This window comes from Notolepis coatsorum, assembly GCF_963971535.1.
Source record: "Notolepis coatsorum genome assembly, chromosome: 5".
Taxonomy (NCBI): domain Eukaryota; kingdom Metazoa; phylum Chordata; class Actinopteri; order Aulopiformes; family Paralepididae; genus Notolepis; species Notolepis coatsorum.
This window is the reverse complement of record NC_140169.1, coordinates 66,069,969-66,096,735: the sequence shown is the minus strand read 5'-3', so window position 1 is coordinate 66,096,735 and position 26,767 is coordinate 66,069,969. Positions and strand designations below refer to the sequence as shown.

The following is a 26,767-nucleotide window of genomic DNA, read 5'->3' as shown; positions in this document are numbered from 1 at the left end:
TGCCATTATTAGGGCCCATTCAAAGTCCTATAATGTATTGTTCATTGTGTAGCAACGTTAAACTTTTTCATTCACATATTCATAGTAAAGTATGGTCTAATGTATAAGTATGTTTTCATCTCTTTCTGCAGCTTTCTCCAGAACGTGATCTATAGCCCCAAATGCATTATATTGATGATGAAATACAGTTTGATGGCAATCGGAGCGATATAAAAAAATTCAATTGGACGTACTTCTAGAATGATCTACGTATGATCTGATGATGACCGGATGGGCGGGGGATCGTTTATAATTCCGTGGGCAGCGTTATATCATTCATCTAGTGTGGGTCATATGTTCATCATAACAGTTTATATGGAACACGTTAAAAAATAACGCTGAATCTTACCGTATCATCCTCGCGCCGTTGGACGATCAGCGTGGTGTAGACCGTTTTCGATTATGGGATGTTTATCCTGATGAACCATTTCCAGCTTGTATAATACTATATACATCCAAATAACGTTGTTTATTGAGTTAGGGCGAGCGATTGATCATCCAGTGTGTTGAGATGGAGTCCGGCTACCGGACGCGAGTGCCCGGAGCTCATATGGATGAGCACTTCCTGTTTGGGGCGCCCCTCCCTCTGCCGATCGGCCACCAGATGGCGCTCTCGAACCGTTAGACAGTTGGTGGGAGCCCACCAGCACATCTCAGGGCTCCGGAAAGAAAATATGATTTCGATCACAGATTTTTGAAATATTGATATCAAAGACGAGTTACGGCGTCCTCGGCACCTTTAGCATGGCTCTGAATGACGTGAAAAAGCATTTTCCGGCAATCAAAGTGTTAAATGAAAAACAATCTATTGTACAAATAGACCTCATGTTCACTGTAAAGTGCCACGTTTTGATATATTGAGCTTAAACTTTAAGTTCCATTTTTTGGAACTCGCAACACAACCTAAAACCCCACCCTTACCTCCCCCTCCCAAACCGTTCCTACAACAATTTATTATGTTGCATGATCATGTACATTTACTATGTATTATATTTTTTATGTTTAAATATCAACATTATCTGTCCATCCTCAGTAAATATTATCAAACCCCTCTGATGTCATCTGGTCTTTCCAAAGACACACACAGAAAGGGAGAATGGCTTATAGCAAACGTAATGATTTAAAAATATTTCAGCTAATGAAGGAAAATGTTTATTATCATCAACTATCTAGTTCGTTTTTATAGTGTAACGTTTTGTTCCTTAAAATCATTGAACGGAGAGAGAGCGAGAGACTCAGCCCGCCCCCCCTTCCTCACTAATGAAACTCCACTGTTTTCTCTATGCCTCTGAGCAGAGTTAGCTTACCGGTAGTTAGCGTAAGCAGCTAACGTTAGTTTAGTTTTTTTAATGCGACGTGGGAATAAAGGAATGGTGTGGATGCAAAAAGCATGTTAGATGAATTTGACCCGCATTTGAAAAAGCAGGGACTTATTTCGGGTCGCAAAATGCAACCAAATAGGCTGCACTCTGGAGCCCTGTTGTAACGTCTACATACTAGGGCTGACCTTCGATTCTTTTTTTGGAATTCGAAGCTTCGGGGCCGAGATTCGATTTTAATTCGAAGCTTCAAAATGTAAAAAAAATATTTAAAAAAATAATGTTTTCAAATATTATTATTATTATTATCATTATAATTTTTTTTTATGTTGTGGGACTTGTACAGCACTTTGGTCAACTTTGTCAGTGCTGTAAAGTTTAAACCTTTTTAAATCTTAGACAAACTAAACACTTTGCTTTCATGAAATATTGTAAGCCGTCATTTGAGGCTTTATAAAAGCAGCACAATGAACACAAATCTGTCAGTGCCGAGTCCGACCTCATCTTAAATAACAAACAGCATTGCTTGTTGTAATTAACAAAGAGAGGCAGAGTTGATTTTGCAACAATGAATAAATAAAAAATCATATATATATATATTTTTTATAATCGATTTTTATTTTTCATATTCGAATCCCATGCCCATCGAACAAAGCTTCGAAGTATTTAAGACAGCCCTACTACATACACGTTTCACATGCAACTGCTGTTGTTGTTAACCTCGACTCTGACGGATGGTTCGTTTTGTTTTCACATCTCACGTGATGATCTTGCGCGAATCCAGCTGCCGGAGCTGCACTTGATTGATGACTCGCCACAGGATTTTCAAATATATATTCATATCATCGATATGAACCGATCTTTTTACATTGCATCGATCCTATTGGATCATTGATAATTAGATTGATGAATCGTCCCACCCCTAGTTTCTAGGCCCTGCAAAAACAAAACAAGCCGATACCTACTCCATCACTACAGAAATATGCAAGTCCTTTACATTATTGTACTACTGATGATGTAACGAGGGGCGTGTCCCATTTCCTAGGTACAGATTTCAACCCCTTCCCCTTGTAGCTCCGTCCTGAAGGGCCAATACCCAGTCGAGGGCACTGCAGAACTAGGGGCAGGGTGAGTGAGTGAGTGAGAGGTCTTGCCTGCTAGGATAGATTTGTGGGCTTTGAACTCCTGCCCCCTGACGTAGAGGCTGCAGTCGGTGAAGCGCGAACACTCCCAGAGGTTCCCCAGGTCGTCGGACAGCTGACACTCCGGAACCTTCAACATGTTCATGTTGGACTGGCCTGAAATGTTCACCGAGTCCTGGACCACGCTGACCTGGACGCGACACACACACACACACACACACACACACACACAGGGAGAACAATGGAGGTCAGGCGCGACAACAATAGCCATTGGTTGTGGGAAGTGAAAAAAGGCGGATACAGTATCCGTTGTGGCGATCTTGTTGCGTTCCCGAAAACAGTTTTTTTCTTTATTTTTTGTTAATGGTTGAGCAGACTTCTCCTCCTTAATGGCATGTGTTAAGGCCCGTCACAGACCAAGGGCCCTACAATAGGAGGGGATCTTAATTGCGAAAACACAGCCAATTGTAACCCAAATTAATTAACTTTGCTGAAACGCCTAATTAATGAGGAGAGACATTCCATCTTCAATTTGAATCTAATTTGCTTATGAAATTGCCAATTTCCCTGAAAATGTTAAACCTTTGCTACAACCGGCACCCTTGGCAGCTAGTCCAGGCAGTGTTTGGCTATTTGAATGAATTTATTCCTCTTGACATATTGAATTCAATTAGTTGTTCTCCAACTACAATTAGTGCTGCAGTACATGATCTCAGATGGGGAAGGCCTTTTCACTTCTTCAGACTTCACTTTAACCTGACGTGAATGGCAACAAGCGAGAGAGAGAGAGAGAGAGGGAGAGAGAGAGGGAGAGGGAGAGAGAGAGAGAGAGGGAGAGAAAGAGTGTGAGTGAGAGAGTGAGAAAGAGAGTGAGTGGTGAGAGACCGATAGAGAAAGACAGAAAGAGAGATAGACAAAGAGACAGAGGGAGAGAAAGACAAAGAAATAGAGAGACAGAGAGGAGAGAGACAAACGGAGAAACAGAGAGAAAGAGACAGAGAGAGAGATAAGAGACAGAGCGAGAGAAATAGAGACAGGAGACGGAGACAGACAGATAAACAGAGAGAGAGAGTGAGAGGCGGAGAGAAAGAGAGAGAAATAGAGATGAAGAGACAGAGAGAGAGAGACAGAGAGAGAGAGAGAGAGAGACAGATGAAGAGACAGAGAGAGACAGAGACAGAGACAGAGACAGAGACAGAGACAGAGAGAGAGAGAACACAGACAGACGGAGACAGAGAGACAACAATGTGGTTGGTTGTGTCCACAGACGTGTGGAGACATGTCCTGACAGATGGTGTGGCAGCATCCTCCAGTCATCAACACGTCCTCTGCGTTTGTTCTTACATCCTGCCCTGCGGCAGTGTGCTCCTAATGCTAGTTCAACACCTAAACAGGGCGTCTACGGGTAACAGCAAGTTATCTTTAGGACTTTAAAAAGGAACACGCCACCATTTTGGGAAATTAGCTTACAGTCTTCTCCAGAGAGAGACAAGATAGATACCAGTTTCCTCTCTGTGCGTTCAGTAGAAAGCTGCACGTTAGCCTAGCTTAGCACAATGAATGGAAGCGGACATGACCGGTTAGCCTAAGCATTGTCCAACTAACACCTCTCCCGAAGGCTAACCGGCACTGTCTGCTTCCATTCATTGTGCTAAGGTAGGCTAACATGCAGCCAGATGGCACAGACATAACTACCGTTATTTTCAGGATCATATCTCACGGATCGAACAAACCTGAACGTTATTGCCAAAAAATAGAACGTAGTTAGTTTATTTACCTTTCTGTGAACGTCTAGCAAAAAACCGCATTGCAATCTGATGAAAGATGGTGGAGCTATTTACATTATAAAAAAGTAACTGTACTGTTGATTTCCTTCACAGTGTTTGATGCCCCGTCTGGGGCACCTGGTGGTACTAAATCCAGATTGAACTCTTGCCATTGGAAAGAGAAGATTTGGCCCGATCCATAGAAGTGTAACTTAGCCATAATAAAGGTAATTTATAGGCCTGCTATTCTATATTCATATTTCAAATTGCATGTGTCCGGATGGCAAAATTCAGTACTGTATCTGCAAAACATCCTGTAAATAATAATCTGCCTTTTATTTTTTTGTACACTTGATCTCAAGAAGGTGCTGAATGAGCTCAGTGGCAATTTTAGCATGGTGTTATTCACCGTCAAAGATGAAAAGATTAAATAAATTACTGGTGCATTACAATTTACTCAAGCCTAGTAACATACACAATATTTCTGTCACTGGGAATACATTCCCCGAGATCCATAGATGTTCCTAGATAACAAAAACATGCAAATGGACCCTGTAGAAGTGGAGCAATCTTCCATTTACCAGGGCATGTATTTTTAGGCGAGTTTTCTGAAAATATGGCTAGGGCTTAAGAGGTTAAGGCAACATGAATAAATATGTTTATTAATGTAAACAAATATATTTGTCGTTAATAATATTAATCACAGAGTCTGAGAATAGCTTTTTCAGCTCACCTGCTAAGGACTCCTGTAGGCCTACCTTTCATAACAGTGTGTAAGGCTGTAGCTTCTGTGGATGGGCTGGCCATGTTGAGACTATGTCAAGGTAGAACGCCAACTTCTAGGCTAAAAGTCCTTTAGACCCCAGCTGTATTATTAAGGTGGTTCTCCGTTCCATAGTTTATACATGGCTTTTAAATAAACAGGCAAATCCACACCCTAGATGCAAAATAAGAACCGTCAAATTTAGCGTGAAGGCAGTCCGTTGTCATAATGAATCTAGTCTTGAAATGAAAGCTTGTAAATAATTGGACTGATTGCCCTACTTTTTACAGCCCGTCTTTTGCACAGATACTGGTGGAGTTTAGGGATGCACGATATTGATTTTTTGACACCGATATAGATAACTTTATGCTCCTCAAGCAGATATTTATTGTATTATATATATATTTTTTAAATGTATATATTTTTTTTGGATCAACATTTTTTTTTTTTTTTTAGCATTTATAAGCTCCGACGTCATCAGTACTGCTATCGGTACTCGAGAAATTATGGAGTCTTTTTTTGAGAAATGTAAACGTTGCAAACTAATCTTGTTGGCCGTTTTCTATATCTCTCCTGCCTCGGTGTCTCTGCCTGCGCGAGGAGCCACACACACACCACACACACACACACACACGGGTGCTGCCGAGTACAGACGGCTCTGCTCTCATCATGGCGGACAGAACGAAACGTTCAAAAGTCTGGGTCTATTTTACTAAAGTCGATGCTGACAACGCTCGTTGCAACAAGACATTTGCCAGTAATGTATAAGCGCTGGTACTTGTCAATGTGGCTGGCGGGGAGATAACGTTATTAGCCTGAGCTCCGAGTAGAATAATGGCTGACAATCCAGAAGTAAATAAACGAACGAGAGCTTCCGATTGGTGGTAAGAAGAAGAGGTGGGTGCAAGCGGTGGGACGTAATTGGCAGATCGACTGTCTGCCTCCGAATGTAACGTGACTACGACACAGCCAAGAAAGGGAGCGCTGGATTTGTGAAAAACTCCCTGTTCCTAAACCACACGCTATCATTCGTACCACAGTACTGGCAAAACGGGAGGAGGCTATAATAAAAACAAGCGCCCTTCATCCAAATCCACCCACACCAGATTTCTTTTAACCAAAAAATGTATTATATATTATCGGAGCTATCAATAACGTTATCGGGTTTATCGGGATGACGTCATAATTGCTGATATCGGCCCGATAATTATCGGCCCGATAATTATCGTGCATCCCTAGTGGAGTTAAGACCATTTTCGACCCAGCGATATTTTCTACACATTATTTAGCCTCAGTCATTCCTCGCATTTATATTCCAAAAATGGGAAATGCGCGCAATGCAAGTCACCGTCAAATCTTGAGAGCTCCGCCACATGACGGCACCCAGAGAAGATTCCCCCGGGGTGATGTCACAGAGAGGAGATCAGACCTCTGGCGAACTGCAGACAATAATATTTCCTCAATTCCTCAGCTGTAGTTGGTCTAACTTGAGGAACGTTGAAGTAATGCTTGAGGACGTAAGTGTCTGCAGTTCGCTTAGAGGTCTTATCCAAAGCTCTTTACAATTTTGTTCTTCACATTTTACCCATTCACTCACACATGGTGCCCACTAGGCTTGGGCGGTATGACTGTATACCAGGGTATTTAGAAATCCCGACGGTATTGAAAACCAATACCGTCAAAATCACAAGATCCGTTTCAGTTTATATTACAGTGAAACGGAGTTTTAACAGTGGTTGGTTGTAGTGCACTGCACACACGCGCCAGCAGAGGGCGAGACCAGTCCTCAGTCACTAGTCGAGCAAGCCGCAGAGCTGGTTGTCTACACACACAGGAGGAGGAGGGGAAACCCCGCTTCACTGGAAATTAAATTAGAGTCGAGACACGCTTACCATTGCTGCCTGGTGCTGCGGGCTAACTGGCTGTTCTGAGAGCTAACTGTTGTGTATGTGTATCACAACGGTGGTCACGCTTTACGGTAATGTTGCGACAGTGCTGTGAAAATACCGTAAAGCGTTGTGGTAACGAGAGTGTGTGTTGTTGTGGACTGGTGGAGCAAGCAAATAAACGGTAAAACGTTACGTCGCAGTCCGGTGCGTTTTTGAATACACAATACTAACGTTACTAGTACTATGGTGCTGCGGGGCTCCTGGCTACCATTCTGAGAGTTAACGTTAGTATTACTAGGATGCTGCGGGCTTCTGGCTAGTAGTGTTGTCAAAAATATCGAAGTATCGATACATATCGATACCGAATATTTAAAACGGCTTCGATACTCATTTCCCGAAATACCGATACTTTCTGCAGTATCGGTACCAGCTGGCGAGTGTTCTACAGCAAGTTGTTGACGCGCTGTTTGTTCAGAGCGCGCTTGCCCCTCCGGCTGCTCCGAGTCCAGCCCTCCCCCTCACAGAGCCGTCTTCAGTTAGTAAACAAACATTTTAGCAGTGCCAGCGCGGATCTCGATAAATAAATGAGGTTCGTGACAGCTGCTCTTTCAACGTCACTGTGACTGAAGCATTAAACCATTAACTCTAGTTTAATACATGATACGTTGTCTACTGATGGCGCATAATATCAACAGCTGATTCGTTGTAACGTTACAGCTACCAGCTAACGTTAGCTACTGCTAGCAGTTAGCTCCGTTAGCTTAGCTGGCCACCGTTATAAATACTGCATGGAAACGGAGTAACGTTAACGTTTAAACGTTATGTCGAGGTCATACAATACTACAGTCGACATAAGGTTAACGTTACCCCGTTTCCATCAAGTGTTTAAATAGCAGCAATCTTGTTGAAAATGTAACGTTACTAAAATGCTCCGAGCATAGCCTCTCTCTCTCTATCTCTCTCTCTACCGCTACCTCTCTCTACCTCTCTCTCTCTACCGCTACCTCTCTCTACCTCTCTCTCTCTACCGCTACCCCTCTACCGCTACCTCTCTCTCTACCGCTACCCCTCTACCGCTACCTCTCTCTCTACCGCTACCCCTCTCTCTCTACCGCTACCCCTCTACCGCTACCTCTCTCTCTCTCTCTACCGCTACCCCTCTACCGCTACCTCTCTCTCTCCCTCTACCGCTACCCCTCTACCGCTACCTCTCTCTCTCTCTCTCTACCGCTACCCCTCTACCGCTACCTCTCTCTCTCTCTCTCTCTACCGCTACCCCTCTACCGCTACCCCTCTACCGCTACCCCTCTACCGCTACCTCTACCGCTACCCCTCTCCCGCTACCCCTCTACCTCTCTCTCTCTCTCTCTCCCTCTCTCTCTCCCTCTCCCTCTCTCTCTACCGCTACCTCTCTCTCTCTCGTTATCTTTAAATAAAAATCGAAACCGTTACCAACTGTAATACAAACAGTTCAGTTTGTCAGGTACCTGCAACACAGATTATAGTGTTTACATCTGTCTGCTTGGGAAAATACCATGTTCTGCATTTGCAATAAAAATGATTGAAGTGAGATGAACAGTTATTTTTAATTGTGTGATCTAAAGATAAACAAAGGGTTTTAAAAGTGTTATATTTATCTTCTCTTATAGTACCAGAGAGAAGCTGAGGAGAATCAACCAGCAACAAAAGCTAAATTTGTTTAAAAAAAATAAATAAATTATATATATATATATATTTTTTTTTATATCGAAATGGTATCGAAGTATCGATACTTTTCAAGGTATCGTACCGAAGTCGAAATTCCAGTATCGTGACAACACTACTGGCTAGTGGCTCCATTCTGAGAGCTAATGATAGTAGCACTCGGATGCTGCGGGCTAACTGGCCATCTCCACGGGTTGGTTGCCCCCCCCCCCCCCCCCCCCCCCCGCTGATGAAAATGAAAGTCATACCGTCATATACCGTACACCGGGGTATTAGGTAATCAAGGTATAACGGTGTGAAAATTATGATACCGCCCAGGCCTAGTGCCCACTAGTGTTGTCACGATACTGTAATTTCTAACTTCGATACGATACCTTGAAAAGTATCGATACCACGGGGAAAAGATTTTAATCTTAAAATGTAAATTTCTTTATTAATTTTTTTTTTTTTTTGCTTTTGTTGCTGGTCGATTCTCCTCACCTTCTCTCTGGTATTATAAGAAAAGAGAAATATAACACTTTTAAACCCCTTTGTTTTAGGGCTGGGCGATATGGCCTAAAAATAAAATCTCAGATTTTTTTATATCCGATTTGCGGATTTTAATCGCTTTTTTTCTCTTGAAAACTAGAAATCATTCAAATAACTTTTGTTTTTATTTGACAAAAAAAATATATCAAACCAAGATGAATTTCCCTATTGGGATTCAAGTGCAAACCTAACTTTCACCAATCTTCATTTAATTTTTTTTTAATATAAAAGGTTACTCTTGATCAAACAAAGATGAATGTCCCTATTGGGATTAATAGTGCAATAACTTGCCCTTTCACCAAACGTCACTTAACAAATAAAAGGTGCCTCTTGATCAAACAAGAATGAATTTCCCTATTGGGATTAATAAAGTGCAAATCTAACTTTCACCAAACATCACTTTTTGTAAAATAAAATTAGACTCTTGAGAAGATTCTTTTTAAATTATTTTTTGAAAATCGATAGTGCAGAAAGTATCGATATTGCTGGAAATTAGTATTGAAACAGTTTTAAATATTTAGCGATATGTATCGAAAAATCGATATTTTTGACAACACTAGTGCTCATCGGGAGTAATTAGGGGAAGTGTCTTACTCCAGGACACTTCGACACGCTGCCTGGGAGGAGCGGGAATCAAACCGGTAACCTCCGGATTACCCCCCCCCCCCCACAATGTGACAAGCCAACTAATGAAGACGCCTCAGGTGGGGGACAATTATTAACACCCCACATGTTATTCTGCAGAAAAAGGAATAGACAGTCTCAAGTGTTTCACTCACATTTGCGATGAAAGATGAGCGATCTGGGAAAATTATTTATGAGTGTGCGAGTAAAGATCACAACCTACCATAATCTTTTACCCACCCACTGCTGATCGTTCAAAAATGTCCCGGTTTCCAAACCATACCAATTTTAGAAGCTACGGTAGCTAGCTATAGGGAGGTGTAGTCTGAAGTCACTGGTTGTTCCACCCGTATAGGGATTTATCATTGGGAAAATGGATTATCGGCTATTGTAACAATTCTGCTGCATGGAAATTGAAAAGCTTTCCATTTTTGCACAAAATGAGTTCCCTTCTATCACTAACATTATTGTTTAAGCATTTTTGGTTGAAGTAAAATTTGGCGATTTCTTTATGATTAATTGTGAATATTTTCATGTTGAGCTATAGATTGTGGATGAATAAGCACAGAAAGCTACACCATGCAAATGTTCATGCTTTATTTGTTTTAAACGAGACGATTTAGAAATGGGCAATGGGGAAATACATTGCGTTGGACAGAGGGTGGAACACGAAAAAAGGCAATGACGTAACCACTACACCTCCCTATTCAGCCCTGCGTTAAGACGTTGCCCGGTGAAAACTCACGTTTCTCTGTGCAGTGTTTACGCGACACGTCAGTGCCACTCCCACAAACATTCGTTTACAGAGAGGATACATGCTGTGAAAACAGCAGAAGGAACTAACATCCCAGCCTTATATTGGCCAAAAGGCACCTTAAATCAGTAGCCTGGGAGGATTTCAGATATAAAGAATTACCAGGAGATTGGTGAAGAAAGATATCCAACTCCTTGGGAAAAGAAGTTAGTGTAGAGTCCTGGGTATCATAACCTACCTATTGTCCAGTAGGGCTGAGCCCAAATGTTCAGACCTTTGCTCGTTACGTTGGCATTCAAATTCTAAATCAACATTCGAATTTAAAATGTTTAATGTGTCTATTCATTCTGTTTAAACCAATGGGGTTTTTCTTCACAGTTGCAGATAAAGATTAGGCTACACTAATATTATACTAGTATTAAAACTGATGAGTTATATTCATTAAATAAAGTTGATTTAATAAAAATAAAAAAAAATTAATCAGATGAATCACTTTATTCAAATTGAGGATTTCGTTTTGAGGATATTTATAAAAAAAAAAATAATAATAATAATTGTTTGAATATATATATTTTTCTAATTAAAAACAAAGGTTTGAAAGTCCGTTAGAAAAACCCTGACGAAGTTCGAAGCCCAAAAACAGGCTTCGAGGAAACAGCTCTACTGTGCTGACCTTCCTTAAGCCCTCCACCAAATGCAATACTGTAGAGTGCTAAGTAACTACTAGGCAAGTCAAGCCAATAGTAGGGACGGGCAAAACTCACAAAAGTTCTATTCGATAGTGACTGGGAACTATTCGAAACCCCTCCCCGAACGTTACATCACTGTTGCTTGAAATGTGTGAACTTAGTGAAACAATATGGAAAACATACAAAACGTTGCCGCCATGTAAAATCTCCAGTTTCTTTCTTCATCTTTCTTTTCCGTTCTCCCGGCTGTTAACAGACCGTTACTCTACCTGGCTAGCTAGCGAGCTGTACCCAGCATGCCGTTCAGCAGTGTAACAGTTAATAGGGTCCCCCTAGTGGAGGAGGGTTCCTGGTTTGGATTCTCGCTCCTCCCGGGCAAAGTGTCGAATTGTCCTTGAGCAAGACGCCTAAATGCTCCCAATGAGCAGGTTGGCAACTTGCCATCGGTGAGTGATTGTGTGATTGAATGGGTGAATGCGAGGAACAAAATTGTAAAGCGCTTTGAATAAAAGCACTATATAAATGCACCATTTACCACTATAAATTGTAGGTGCTGGTAAAAACAAGGGAAAATTGATTTTTCTTTTAGACGAAATTATATTCTAATCAAACTATTCCTAGCCAATAGCCCACAAAATAAAAAAAAATCGACTGGTATAACAGTGATATTATTCACACTGCTCCACCCTGACATGTCCAGGTTTCCCCTGGTCATCTCAACTTTGACAGTTACTTCCATGACACGGAGATATGAAAGAAGCTTGAATATTGTCCAGCTTATGACTTAAACTCTATGAAGAATTACCTCACAGAACAGCGTGAGCTTGAACTCTATGAAGAATTACCTCACAGAACAGCGTGAGCTTGAACTCTATGAAGAATTACCTCACAGAACAGCGTGAGCTTGAACTCTATGAAGAATTACCTCACAGAACAGCGTGAGCTTGAACTCTATGAAGAATTACCTCACAGAACAGCGTGAGCTTGAACTCTATGAAGAATTTCCTCACAGAACAGCGTGAGCTTGAACTCTATGAAGAATTACCTCACAGAACAGCGTGAGCTTGAACTCAATGAAGAATTACCTCACAGAACAGCGTGAGCTTAAACTCTATGAAGAATTACCTCACAGAACAGCGTGAGCTTGAACTCTATGAAGAATTACCTCACAGAACAGCGTGAGCTTGAACTCAATGAAGAATTACCTCACAGAACAGTGTGAGCTTGAACTCAATGAAGAATTACCTCACAGAACAGCGTGAGCTTGTCGTCCGGTAAGAGCCCGTTGGCTTCGTCCAGCAGGAAGTCTCTTCTGATGAACTTCTTGAAGCCCCAGTCTTTTCCCTGGACAAACCTATACGCTCTTTGGCTTTCTGTGATAAGAGGGAATAGGGGGAATTGTGAGATACAATTTGACAACTTTGGAAAATTAACACATTAAAAACAGTAAAAAGAGCTTTATCCCCCAAGCCACCAGGATGCTCAATGACTACAAATCACTAACCACCCATCTATATTCATTGGACACACACCCACATACTCAAGTTCAAGTTTCAAGTTCAAGTATAGTATATACAAATAGTTGTCATACAGAAGTACAGAATACTTTTACTGTTGGTACTTGAAACTGTTCACTCTCTCAACCGGTGCCCCGTCGATGCTGAGGGGGCTGTAGTCCTTGACCCCCGACCTCCTGAAGTCCACAATCATCTCTTTTGTTTTGCCGACGTTCAGGGAGAGGCAGTTCTCCTGACACCACTGTGACAGATTCTCTACCTCTTCCAGGTAGGCCCTCTCGTCGTTGGCAGAGATCAGGCCCACCACTACTGTGTCATCAGCAAATTTGATGATTGTGTTGTTGTTCCGCTGTGCTACGCAGTCATGTGTGTACAGGGAGTAGAGGAGGGGGCTCAGAACACAGCCCTGGGGGGCCCCTATGTTGAGCGTGATGGATGAGGAGGTGCAGTTGCCTGCTCTTACCACCTGGGGTCTGCCCGTCAGGAAGTCCAAGACCCACTGGCAGAGGTCATAGTTCAAGCCCAGGTCCCTGAGCTTGGCTATGAGTTTGGAGGAGACTATGGTATTGAATGCTGAGCTGTAGTCGATGAACAGCATTCTCACATAGTTCCCCTGCCTCTTTAAATACTTCAAGACTACACCATATTTGATAAATGTATTACAAAAAGATTTGCACTACATCCATACCTTGTTTTTGTAACTTTGTTTTACTGTATGAAGCACATTCTTAGGGGGCTCATATAGAACCAAGCAGTTCACCGTTATGTAGATATACTTTATACGTAACAAATAAAAACAAACTTGAACCTAAACGGTCTAAATGTGTGAGTGACAGCGTGGTGTCGGCTGTGCTGGTCCTCACCCATGGCTTTCGTCTCCTCCCGCTTCGCGTTCAATAAGGAAAATTTGAACTTTGCCCTGACTTCACTTTTTGGACAGCTGACGAGAAGTAAATACAGCGACAGATAGTCTTTGCTTTCGTCGTCCAGTCCCTTTGGATTGACCCGCAGACACCTGGTGAGCAAGACACAAGACAAACACCATCATCACAAGACACACACCATCACAAGACAACAGGGTTAGAAATTAACATTTTTTTTCAAGGGCTTTTTTTGCCCCCCTTAATTGCTTTTCGGGGGCTTTTTTTTGTATTTCGGGGGCACAACATTTTTATAATGAAAATTAACAAAGATTATAAAACATTGTTGACACTTTTTTTACAGTCTTCGTCCCTATGTTTGATAACGTAATGTTAATGTCTCCATATATAGGGCTCTACGCTAACCTTTTTCCCAAGGAGCACATGTGCTCCTAAATAAAATGTTAATAAATAAAATCTAAATACAAATTTAGGAGCACACAGAAATTTAGGAGCACAGTGACAATTGTTCAAGTAACACGCACACGATGTGTGACATCATGGCTTGGTTTCATGTTTTGAGGTACCTTCAATTATCTGTAAATAATACATACATACTCTATCTAAATAGATTAAATATTATTGTCCCTGAGTGAGGGCAAGTTGTGTTGTTGTCTTGATATAATAACCGGTTGCCTCTGGATCAACGAATGTCTAATATTGAATAATATTATTAGATATTTTATTTTTAACATCCCTAATTCCAACAGTCAAGAAGCTTGTTTCAAATTGATGAAAAACCCCACACACGCAACATTTGTGAGTATAGGCTCTGGCCAGATCGATCAATGAAATACGTTGCGCGCTCAGCGCTGTGGAATGAAGGAAATGCGCATCGGGATCGGATTTGGATGTTATTCTTTTGGAGTTGTGTTACAAATGGAATGGTCTTTCCCCGCCGAACACAAGTTACTTAACGTTACACAGAACACAGGTCGCGCTATGCAGATGATTAGCTTGCTAACGTTAAGATAGCAGTGTAATGCTTGATGAGAGCAGAGCGCTCTCTGTGTTCGCAGGAATCGCAGCACCTCTCAAGTGCCTGTAACACGCAGCGGGCCCCGCCTCCCTCCTCCTTGGAACAAACATTCCACCCAAAAACTGAATTTCAGTCCAGTTTCAATCTGAACTATTAACAGCGGAGCTGTTTTGTAATCTTCACAATCACTCGTCTGTCTCGCACACTGCAAGTAAATGATTTTTCCGGTTTGCACACACACATATTATTAGGGGCAATACGAGGGAAATGCTCGCACTGTAGAGCATATATATAATGATATATATAATTAGTAAACTGTCTGGGGCTTTTTTTGCCCCCCTTAACTGATGTTCGAGGGCATTTGGTCAATTTTCGAGGGCATTTTGCCCCAAGCCCCCGTTAATTTCGAACCCTGCAAGACAAACACCATCATCACAAGACACAAGACAAACACCATCATCACAAGACACAAGACAAACACCATCATCACAAGACACACACCATCATCACAAGACACAAGACGAACACCATCATCACAAGACACAAGACAAACACCATCATCACAAGACACAAGACGAACACCATCATCACAAGACACAAGACGAACACCATCATCACAAGACAAACACCATCATCACAAGACACAAGACGAACACCATCATCACAAGACACAAGACGAACACCATCATCACAAGACAAACACCATCATCACAAGACAAGACAAACACCATCATCACAAGACACAAGACAAACACCATCATCACAAGACACAAGACAAACACCATCATCACAAGACAAACACCATCATCACAAGACACAAGACAAACACCATCATCACAAGACACAAGACAAACACCCATCATCACAAGACACAAGACAAACACCATCATCACAAGACACACACCATCATCACAAGACACAAGACGAACACTATGATCGGTTACAAACACAGGAGATGTGATATTACCACACAGCATCATCAGCTGTGTTTCAAACACACAGGAGATGTGATATTACCACACAGCATCATCAGCTGTGTTTCAAACCTACAGGAGATGTGATATTACCACACAGCATCATCAGCTGTGTTACAAACCTACAGGAGATGTGATATTACCACACAGCATCATCAGCTGCGTTACAAACTTACAGGAAATGTGATATTACCACAGAGACGTGATATTTAGGGTTGCGTACCGAACTCTGTACTTTTAAGGGTACCGACCGAATTACGGCGGTACTACAGAGAATCGATTCAGGTTAGCTCAATCAGTGCCACATTTCGGTACCTAAGCCCCGCCCAGTTATAAAATTATCCGAATTACAATGACGTGCAATTTTCATTTCCTTATAGACAGACCAGCGTGGACCTTCAATGACGTGCAATTGTAATTTCATAAGACCAGCGCGAGCAACGGGTCCAATGAGTCTAAAATGCTGTCCACATCGTCCTAACTAGTGTTAGCCGCTAAATAACATTAGCAGCTAACCCTGGAGTGACTCTTATACTCGTATATTGACGAGACTAGACAACAGAGGATATATCGCTTCATGCATCGGGCTCCATGTACAACTGTGTGTTGACTTCTTAGTGGCCGGGACATCACTGAACTACGGCAACTAAGAGGCTAAAACTCAAACCTAATACATCACGGGGAACCTCTCTCCCTCTCTACGTTTAATGATTTAAAGTAGCCAAACGTTACACTATAAATACTAACTGGATAGTTGATTACATTTACCTGACGCTTTTATCCAAAGCGACTTACAAGTTCTGTAAGACAAGTCATCAGGAAGGGCACAACTCTATCAGCTGAGTAACAATGTTCATCAAAGTGTTGAGTGCTACAGTGTAGGTTAGTTTATTAGGACAAGTGCATGACAGTAAGGTTAGTTAGGGTTAGATTTTTGTTTGTTTTTTAATTCAGATAATGGTTGAAGAAGTGAGTCTTTAGTCGACGGCGAAAGATTGGACGGGTTTCGGCTGTCCTAACTGGGGTGGGTAGTTCATTCCACCATTGTGGGGCGAGGACTGAGAAAAGGCAGCTGCTCCTAGATGACCCTCTCGGAGCTTGGATAGGAGTAGGTCTGAGACAGCCGGAAGATGCAGAGCGTAGGGGTCTTGAGGGTGTGTAGTTAGAGACCATTGACCGGAGGTAGGCAGTTGAAGGGCTGCGATAGCTGAATGCCTGTGATAGCTAAAGAACTGTGATAGCTGAAGGACTGTGGGATAGAAGCTGAATGGAGGTTTAGTACTAACCATTTCATCTTGTCATTAGGACCCGAGGAGAATGTGGAACTCTTCAACACCTCCCCCATCTCTTCTCGGCAAAAGCTGAAGTTGTTGATGGTCCACATGTAGGAAAACTTCACAACTTTGACCTTAAAAACAACAACAACAACAAAGGCATATGAATGACAGTTTTTAAAAAGGGGGAACACCACCTGTTTTAAGAGTTTGCCTATGTTCTTCCAGTGCCCCAGGACAGTTCAGTCAGTATGTTCTTCCAGTGCCCCAGGACAGTTCAGTCAGTATGTTCTTCATGTGCCCCAGGACAGTTCAGTCAGTATGTTCTTCCTGTGCCCCAGGACAGTTCAGTCAGTATGTTCTTCCTGTGCCCGAGGACAGTTCAGTCCAGGGTTAGAAATTTTAAAAAAATATCAAGTGCTTTTTTTGCCCCCCTTAATTGATTTTCGGGGGCTTTTGTATTTCGGGGGCACTGAATTTTTATGATAAACGGTAGGGGTGGGACGGTTCACAAAATGGATGGTTTGGTTCGTATCACGATTTTGGGGTCACGGTTTTCAGTTCGATATACGATAATTTTTATTAAAAAAAAATGTAACACTCAAATCTAAACATGCTTCTCATTTATTAAAAATTAAATAAAAGGTTTACAGTGTTTACAGCCTTAAATAATGTTTGGCACACAAAGACCGAACTGACTGAAAAATATAGGCTACATTTGTCAAAGTATTAACTTAGTGCAAACAAACAATATGCTCAGCCAGCACTAGACTTTCCTTTCTTTAATATAAACACACAAAAACAATGTCAACCATGTTTAAATTCCCTGATTGTCAGTTCTTAATGGAAAGATTCGTTTTCTGCTTGAAATTATTATGTTTCTGTCTACATTTATTTAGACTCACATTATTTAAATATTGAGTGCAACTGTGGTGGATTACGTAATTTGGTGAGTTGGAACTATCTATGGGTTGGCGCCGGGTCCCCACGGACATTTTAGCGTCATGGACCTTCAGCTCAGCCAACGTTATCATCTCCGGTAACGTTAGGAGGAGTTCATAACATCAACATGCAGTGGGACAGCGGCAATAGTCCCGGTTGGAGTTAGTAAAACACAGTTGTATGTTAGCCTTCTTGGATGTTGAATAAACGCCTATCATTGTCTTACACCCCGCCTCTCAGACTCCCATTTCCTCCTCTGCTACAGTAGCTAGTAGCTATGGTGACATTTCATTGACTGTACAGTATTAGCTTGCGGGCTGCGTCGGGCTACCATAGTTAAAACGTGCGTTGTGTTTACAAACTGCTAACGCTATGGCAAGATGTGTGTAGGCCTATTTTTACACAAACTGACTAGCACCTGGCTGCAGTGCTGCTGCTGCTGCCTGCAGCCAGTGCAGAACACCGGCTCCGCCAAATGATTTTTTTTTATTTGCGCGTCATCTGAACCGTACGATACACTGACGCTCCATTACCGGATAAATATATATAATTAGTAAACTGTCGGGGGCATTAAGTGCCCCCCTTAACTGATTTGAGGGCATTTTGTCCATTTTCAAGGGCATTATGCCCCAAGCCCCCGTTAATTTCGAACCCTGGTTCAGTCAGTATGTTCTTCCTGTGCCCCAGGACAGTTCAGTCAGTATGTTCTTCCTGTGCCCCAGGACAGTTCAGTCAGTATGTTCTTCCTGTGCCCCAGGACAGTTCAGTCAGTATTTGTGAACACGCACTACTCTCCTAAAGCTAGAAATTGGAGCGAGAACCATCCAAAACGGTCAGATGTCAAATCTGGGGCTGCTCCAGGGACAGTGAGTGGGGGCACTGGGGGCTCCTGACTTTATGAGGCCATGTTTGTATGAGCTCTTACACCCAAATGACTGGTTTGAATTCTGCAATGCTAGAATATGAACCTAATTTGGGTGTAAGAGCTCACATAAACCTCTCTTGGCCCCATGAAGTCAGGAGAGAGTGGTGCGTGTTCACAAAACACAGATTGAACCGTCCCGGGGCACGGGAACAACATGTGAATTCTTAAAATGGGTGGCATTCCCCTTTAAGCCCAGACTGAATACTACGCCAGGCAGCTTGTAACCCTTTCACTACCACACTACAGAAGGTTAACCCTTTCACTAGCACATTACAGAAGGTTAACTCTTTCACTACCACACTACTGAAGGTTAACTCTTTCACTACCACACTACAGAAGGTTAACCCTTCACTACCACACTACAGAAGGTTATCCTTTCAATACTACACTACAGAAGGTTAACTCTTTCACTACCACACTACAGACCGTTAACTCTTTCACTACCACACTAAAGGTTAACTCTTTCACTACCACACTACAGACGGTTAACCTTTCACTACCACACTACAGAAGGTTAACACTTTCACTACCACACTACATAAGGTTAACCCTTTCACTACCACACTACAGACGGTTAACCTTTCACTACCACACTACAGAAGGCTAACCCTTTGACTACCACACTACAGACGGTTAACCTTTCACTAACACACTACAGAAGGTTAACCATGTCACTACCACACTACAGAAGGTTAACCCTTTCACTACCACACTACATAAAGTTAACCCGTTCACTACCACACTACAGCAGGTTAACCCGTTCACCACCACACTACAGAAGGTTACCCTTTCACTACCACAAAATAGAAAGTTAACCTTTCACTACCGCACTACAGAAGGTTAACCCTTTGACTACATAAGGTTAACCCTTTCACTACCACACTACATAAGGTTAACCCTTTCACTACCACTACAGAAGGTGAACCCGTTCACTACCACTACAGAAGGTGAACCCTTTCACTATCACAATACATAAGGTTAACCCTTTCACTACCACACTACAGAAGGTGAACCATTTCACTACGACACTACCGAAGGTTAACCCTTTCACTACAACACTACACAAGGTTAACCCTTTCACTACCACACTACATAAGGTTAACCCTTTCACCACCACACTACAGAAGGTTAACCATTTCACTACCACACTACAGAAGGTTAACCATCTCACTACCACTACAGAAGGTTAACCCTTTCACTACCACACTACAATAGGTTAACCCTTTCACTACCACACTACAATAGGTTAACCTTTCACTACCACATTACAGAAGTTTAACCCTTTCACCACCACACTACAGAAGGTTAACCATTTCACTACCACACTACAGAAGGTTAACCATTTCACTACCAGAAGACAGAAAGTTAACCCTTACCACCACTTCTACAGAAGGTTAACCATTTCACTACCAGACTACATAAGGTTAACCCTTTCACCACCACTTCTACAGAAGGTTTCACTATGACACTACACAAGGTTAACCCTTTCACTACCACACTACAGAAGGTTAACCCTTTCACTACCACAGGTTAACCTTTCACTACCACATTACAGAAGGTTAACCCTTTCACCACCACACTACAGAAGGTTAACCATTTCACTACCACTACAGAAGGTTAACCCTTTCACCACCACACTACAGAAGGTTAACCATTTCACTACCACACTACAGAAGGTTAAACCACCCATCCTTTCCTTGCTTCCAAATGCTATTGTAACAACAAGATATTTGACTCCTCCAACTGACGAGACAGTTATGGCGACTGGGCTTAAGTGTCATGAATGGTACAGGACTATATTCCGTCAAGGCTAAGGGTTAGGCAATAAGCCAATGTTATAGCTCATCACCTTTTAATGAGACCACATCATGGTGCAATTAGGTGATGGTGGCACACAATTCTGCTGCCTTAAAATCAACGATAACAAGCTAATATTAACTCAAATTTCTCAGGTAGCGACATCTGTGGTAGTATCTGAATAGGGGTGCACCGATATATCTGTCGTGTATCGGCCGATAAGTGCCTTGTTGACTACCATCGGCCTATAAACTCAGATTTGCCGATGGCAGTGGCCGATAAATATCCGTAAATTTGTGTTGCGTCAGTCTGGCCCACACGTTCAAACTTTGAAAAAAGTTTCAGTCAAGCGACCTGCACAACGCCGCCCCCACACACACACGCTACTGCATCAAAGTTACTTATGATTAACAAAGGCATTCGTTTTGTGGCATTAACGTTATATAGTTACACGTTCAAGAACATCAGCATATTATTTACCCGACCATAGCAAGCATTACTCATTCATATCTCGCACTTCCTTCCTTTGCTCAGAGAGCCCGTACTGAATTGTAGCCATTCTGCAATCCGTTAAAGTTTTCAATCAGACAAATGTATAGAAAAGCTTTTATTATAACATTCGTGGCAGTAAAATCGTTATGCCTCGTTTAGTACTCCTGTGGAGCGCTGGTAGTCTACTCGTGGGCCGCGGGGAGCTAGCGTTATTAGCTACGGTAAGTTTGTTGTGGTTCTGTCGTGTAGATCAATGGCGGACTTCCCGGAAGTAAAAAACGAATAAGCGCTTGCCGATTGGTGGTAAGAACAGCAGGAGGTGGGTGCAAGCGGTGTGACGTAATTGGCGGAATCGACTGTCAATCAAAATTGTTCTGTTGTACCCGACACGACTAGGGATGGGTAGGTACCCTTCACATTTGAATCGATACCGGTACCCAACGGTACTTTTTTTCTGTACTTTAGTCTCTAAAAATGTACCGTACTTTTCGCACTATAAGCCGCACCTGACTATAAGCCGCAGCAGCTAAATTGAATGATGTGTACATATATAAGCCGCACTGGACTATAAGCCACATGTGTTTTAATGTTTAATTACCATATGTAAGGAGTGGAGCCTGCGGCTTAATTTGACTCAACACGGGAAACCTCACCCTGCCCGGACACGGAAAGGATTGACAGATTGATTGCTCTTTCTCGATTCTGTGGGTGGTGGTGCATGGCCGTTCTTATATTGAGCTTTAAGTTCCCACAGAGAATGACTCCCACCTCTACAGAGAATGACTCCCATTGGGAAAATAAGGGATAAATAACATTTCAATGCAGTAAAAAAAGCAATATATCGATTTTCGGGTTTTGTCCACATATAAGCTGCACCGTTATATAAGCCGCAGGGTCGAAAAATGGGGGGAAAAGCCGCGGCTTATAGTCCGAAAAGTACGGTAATCTACCTACATCAGTCGTGAAAAAAATATCCAAACTTTTTGGGTGTCGAATCAAGTCAAATCCTAGGTAAGCATATACTGTGCCAGGGCTCGAGACTAACGATGTCCCGTCGTCCCGGGGACGATCAAATATTGATTTGGGACGAACAGAAATCTTTGCTGGGACGCATCCGGGACGGAGAGGATTTATTTTTCACAGGAAATGTCAATTGGCCGACTGTCAGTGCGCGCATATATTGCTGTCAAATGAAGTCTAAACGTAGCGTGATTTGCCAAATCCAATGACTATCTCCGCCTCCCAACGCAGCAATACGCTCATCCAGCATCAAGTTCCTACCCACCTCTCCTCCGGTACAGTACGCGCTGTGCACCGTACGATTGCAACGGTGCGGAACCTTTTTTTGCGGAACTTAAATCCCCACGTAATTTATCAACAACACTGCGGTCTGCTGTGAGCATTATAAAACAAACGTGTGTTTAACCGACCGTGAATTAAAGTGTCAATGCTGTTTGTCATTTTAACAGCAGATACTTTCTTAAATGCCATCCTCCCGACAGAGCAGTGTGACGGGGTCGATTGCTGGTGTTAGCATTAGCTGAAGAGCTAGTTTTAGCTTAACGTTACCTTGGCTAAAGTTGGGACTATTCATAATCCAGCAATAATGGCTGCAGACCTGCAAGCAAAGTACAGCAAGTTGGCAAAGGAGTATTCCAACGTAAATCACATTTTCACAAGTAAAGTTAGTCTTTCCATCTGCAGCTACATGCTAGCTAACCTAGCTCATGTTAGCGTCGTCACTGAACCACCTCGCGTACACAATTAATGACATGTTGCGGACAGCCATATCGGTGACAATGTTTAGCCTTTAGTGCCAAATGATAAGAGTCTGAGGCGGAGTCTCAAAAGAGAATGTTGAATATTTATTGTGCAAAAATCACAACAGATCTCGATTCCTCTCCAACGGAGCCTTGTAGCTGAGTAGGGTGGGTATATCTGCAGAGCCACTTGGTAACGAGTGCAACACCGTGTAATGTCCGTGTGGATCGTTGGAGTAGGGTATATCTGCAGTGCTGCAGCCCCATACTCAGTGTATAGATTTGTATTAGTATCAATGCAATGACATTATGTAGTTTAAAGCTAAACTTGATTTGATCTTTATTTATCTCTAACATTTTCAACCATAAACACACATTTGTAATAACAAAAAAAAATAAAACGAAATAAAATACATTTAAATATATTTTCCTATGGAAGGAATAATCAACATGGCTCCAATTGGTTGACTATAACAGCACCGTGACCAAATATCCCTATACTAGCACCTTGTTAAACACTTTTTTTTATATTTATTTTTAATCATAATTATTCTTGTGAAATCTTTCCACCATGGGAGCCTTTTGACTAAATCAATTTATTCTCCCCTTCTCTGAAAGGTGTTTCTTATGGCAATAACAACTATAGACAACAAAACCAAAGTAAAGAAACTACATTTGATTTTTGGGACGGTTACATTCACTTTGGGACGGTTAAAATTGTATTTCGGGACGGTGGTGAAAAAAGTTAGTCTGGAGCCCTGTACTGTGCGTGTGAACGTTGACATGAAAAAAAATATAAAAAATAAAATCAGCCATGTCGAAGCCCATTCATTTTTATTTTGCGCAAAAGATACCGGAGAATGAGAAGTCAGGCGAGGCAGCTCATGTTACAGCTCATGTTGTTTACAGGCACTCCAATACCAGAACCATTGTTAAAAAGTCCCAGCAACGTCTTTTCTTTCTCAGGAAACTGAAAAAGTTCACAAATAAAAGGGTGATTCTACACAACTTCTATCGCTGTGTGATCGAGAGCGTTCTTACCTCCTCCTGTACAATATGGTTTGGTAATATCACAGACCAGGAGAAGAAATCTCTGAATAGAATTGTGCGTCTTGCACGCAAGACAATCGGGTCTAGCCTGCCAGCTCTAGAAGAGATCTATGGTGCTAGGCTGCTTTCCCGTGCCTCTGGCATTATCAACGACCCCTCTGGTCACCCAGCCGCAGGACTCTTTGTCCCCCTCCCCTCGGGCAGACGTTACCGCTCTATTACATGCTCTACCTCTCGGTTTACAAAGAGCTTTTTCCCCAGTGCTGTGCGGAGCCTGAATGACTCCAAATGCTAGTTTTGTATTTTATCCTATTTTGTTTCTGTGTTTTTATTAGTGTTATTTAGTCAGGTTTGTGAAAGTGCTTTTTTAACTATGATATGCACTTTTAGGGGATGTTCGATATCAATGTTATGTTCGATATCAATTTGAGCATTTGTCCTTTTATACTGTCTGTGTTTTTACATATTTTTCCTGTACCGTTTACACAGTGTTTGCTCATGTACCCATATTCCAATGTGGATTCGTCCATACATGGCAATAAAAATCTTTGACTTTGAGAGGTGATAGTTAACGTTAACCAATATACTGACGCTAGCCAGCATGCTAGCGAAGTTGGCCAAGCTAGCGAGGCTACACCCACTACTACCCCCACTGTAGCACCCAATGTACCCACTGTAGCTAGTGAAGCTACACCCACTGGAGCCACTGTAGCTAGCGAAGCTACACCCACTGGAGCCGGAGGAAAGACATACAAATTTAACATGAATTGGCTAAACATTTTCCCATGGCTAGAGTTCGAAAACAATGTCATGTTTTGTAAATATTGCAAAGTAGGATCGATGCATTGCGATGCATTGTTACACCGCTACACCAAAGTTACTGGCCCACTGTGTATGTGTGTACAGCTAACTTGGCTAGCGTTATCAACCGCAGAGGTGGGCAATAGGGTCCAGCTGCAGCGCCGGACGGCCAGAGTGCAAGCGGTGTGACGTCGTAATTGGCAGAATCGACGGTCAATCAATGGTCTACCTGACACGCAAACTCATAAACAATGTTTCTGTACTCGAGGTGTACAGTATTTCAATAGGCAACCCTGAAAGGATTATCTTTCTAGAAGAGCAACACTAGCTCCCCCCTCTACTGATGGCCCTGGTGGTAATGCCAGTGTCTCCTTTTTGTTCAATGTCACTGCCTTTCTTATTAGGCCTAGTTGTTGGCTACAACTTTGCCACAGTAGGCATTAATCATTAATTAATAGTTAAAATGTCTGTGTCCCATTCCCGTTTGCACACGCAGATGATACACACAAATGCACACAGTGGGCCAGTGACTTTGGTGGTATGTGCTATTGCACAGATGTGTGTCCCGTTCCCGTTTGCACGCAAAGTACAAACAGAAGGTTAACCCTTTACTATAACACAACCGACGGCGATGCTCCATCATTGGAGCATGATGGATGGAGCATCGCCGTCGGTTGTGTGATAGTAAAGGGTTAACCTTCTGTCGTGTGGCAGTGAAAGGGTTAACTGCCCAGCAGAAATAGAGCAAGCTCTGCATCACTTTTCAAGTCCATGCAGCAAAACAAAAGGTTTTCCACTAGGGTTGCAAATTGTAAGCATGTTCCTTACTTGATCATTGATAACGTTAACAATCAATTAATCGATCAATCAATTGTAACTAAAAATACCAAATTTTGACCCATATACACACCTTTTGGATACAGACAGATTGCACTATGCTCAGACCAGTGTTAATTTTGTCAACGAAAATAGTGACGAAAGATCTTAGTCAACAAAGCTTTTTCCCGCGACGACAACGAGACGTGACGTCACGTTATTGAAGACGCTAACGTCACTAAACGAACAGTTCTACCAAAAGAACAGCATTTAAGACGACGGAGGCTGAGAGGATGGCTAGGCTAATAGCCTGGGAGTCGGGACCTATATCCCAGACACAGACTTGCTCTCTTTCATCTGTGTACACCCACTACTATCAACATTACACATGGATACAACAAGGACAAGACCACGTTCACTTAAAAAGGTAATGTTGGTATGAAAAGAAAAGAAACAGACGAGTACCATCACTGAGATTGACCCTGCTATAAGTTATGAATCCCTTTAGCGCTTGAAGTGCACTAAAACATCATAATGACTTTATTTTTCATATAATGTTGGGTACATGCTCAGTAGAGTTAGAACGCTCCCAGTCTTAGGGGCTGTGATATTTTGTTACCACACTTTATGCACATGAAGTGCGGTGGCAGGTTCGCTAAGCTAATGTTATTAGCCGAATGCTCTGATGGGGGCCGCCATTTTAAGTTTAAAGTGACGTCAGCGATCTACGGTACGACTCGAGGGACCAAATGGAATGTGTGTGTGACGTGTGAAATGTGTACAGTAGGTCCCAGTGAGAATTGCAATCAGTGTGTACTGTGTATTTACACTATCCTAATGTTCCTTTGTTGGTTAAATGTCTGACTATTTCTGAATCTATTGACCATTTCAAGGAATGTTTGGTTACTATTGGGCTTCTAGCCTTCTACTGACCTTATTGGGTTTGGCTAGACTATACTTAATAAATAGAAGTGCATTATTTACAATATAAAAAGCCTTTTTTTCATTAGCGAAAACTAGACAAAAATCATCTAAATGAAAATAGCTGCCAAAATTAACACTGGCTCAGACCCTTTCTATGCATTGTAATACACTATGTAATTTGGCTATCTACTAATTCTCCACTCGCACTATATAGTACGAGCCAGGGTGTATAAGGTGCCACGATTGGTAGCCCTGATTGGAAGGCTTCCAATCTCCTGAATGTATATAATTGTATATATCTGTGTATAATTGTATGACTGGATGATTGCTGTTCCGATTGCTGGACCAGCCCTATATAGACCCCACCCCCTCACCTGTC

At 42.2% G+C, this 26,767-nt stretch overlaps 1 protein-coding gene across 1 annotated transcript in view; it reads right to left on the bottom strand.

Annotated features, from left to right (window-relative positions):
- LOC311229291 (speckle-type POZ protein-like A) overlaps positions 1–26,767 on the bottom strand; it is a 90,081-nt gene that overhangs the window by 10,904 nt on the left and 52,410 nt on the right. Inside the window, exons 4-7 of the mRNA XM_084315364.1 lie at positions 16,894–17,015; positions 13,598–13,749; positions 12,463–12,590; positions 2,513–2,690 (exon numbers count right to left, since the gene is read on the bottom strand). Coding sequence (XP_084171490.1) covers positions 2,513–2,690; positions 12,463–12,590; positions 13,598–13,749; positions 16,894–17,015 — 580 coding nt within the window. The remainder of the gene's footprint in view (positions 1–2,512; positions 2,691–12,462; positions 12,591–13,597; positions 13,750–16,893; positions 17,016–26,767) is intronic.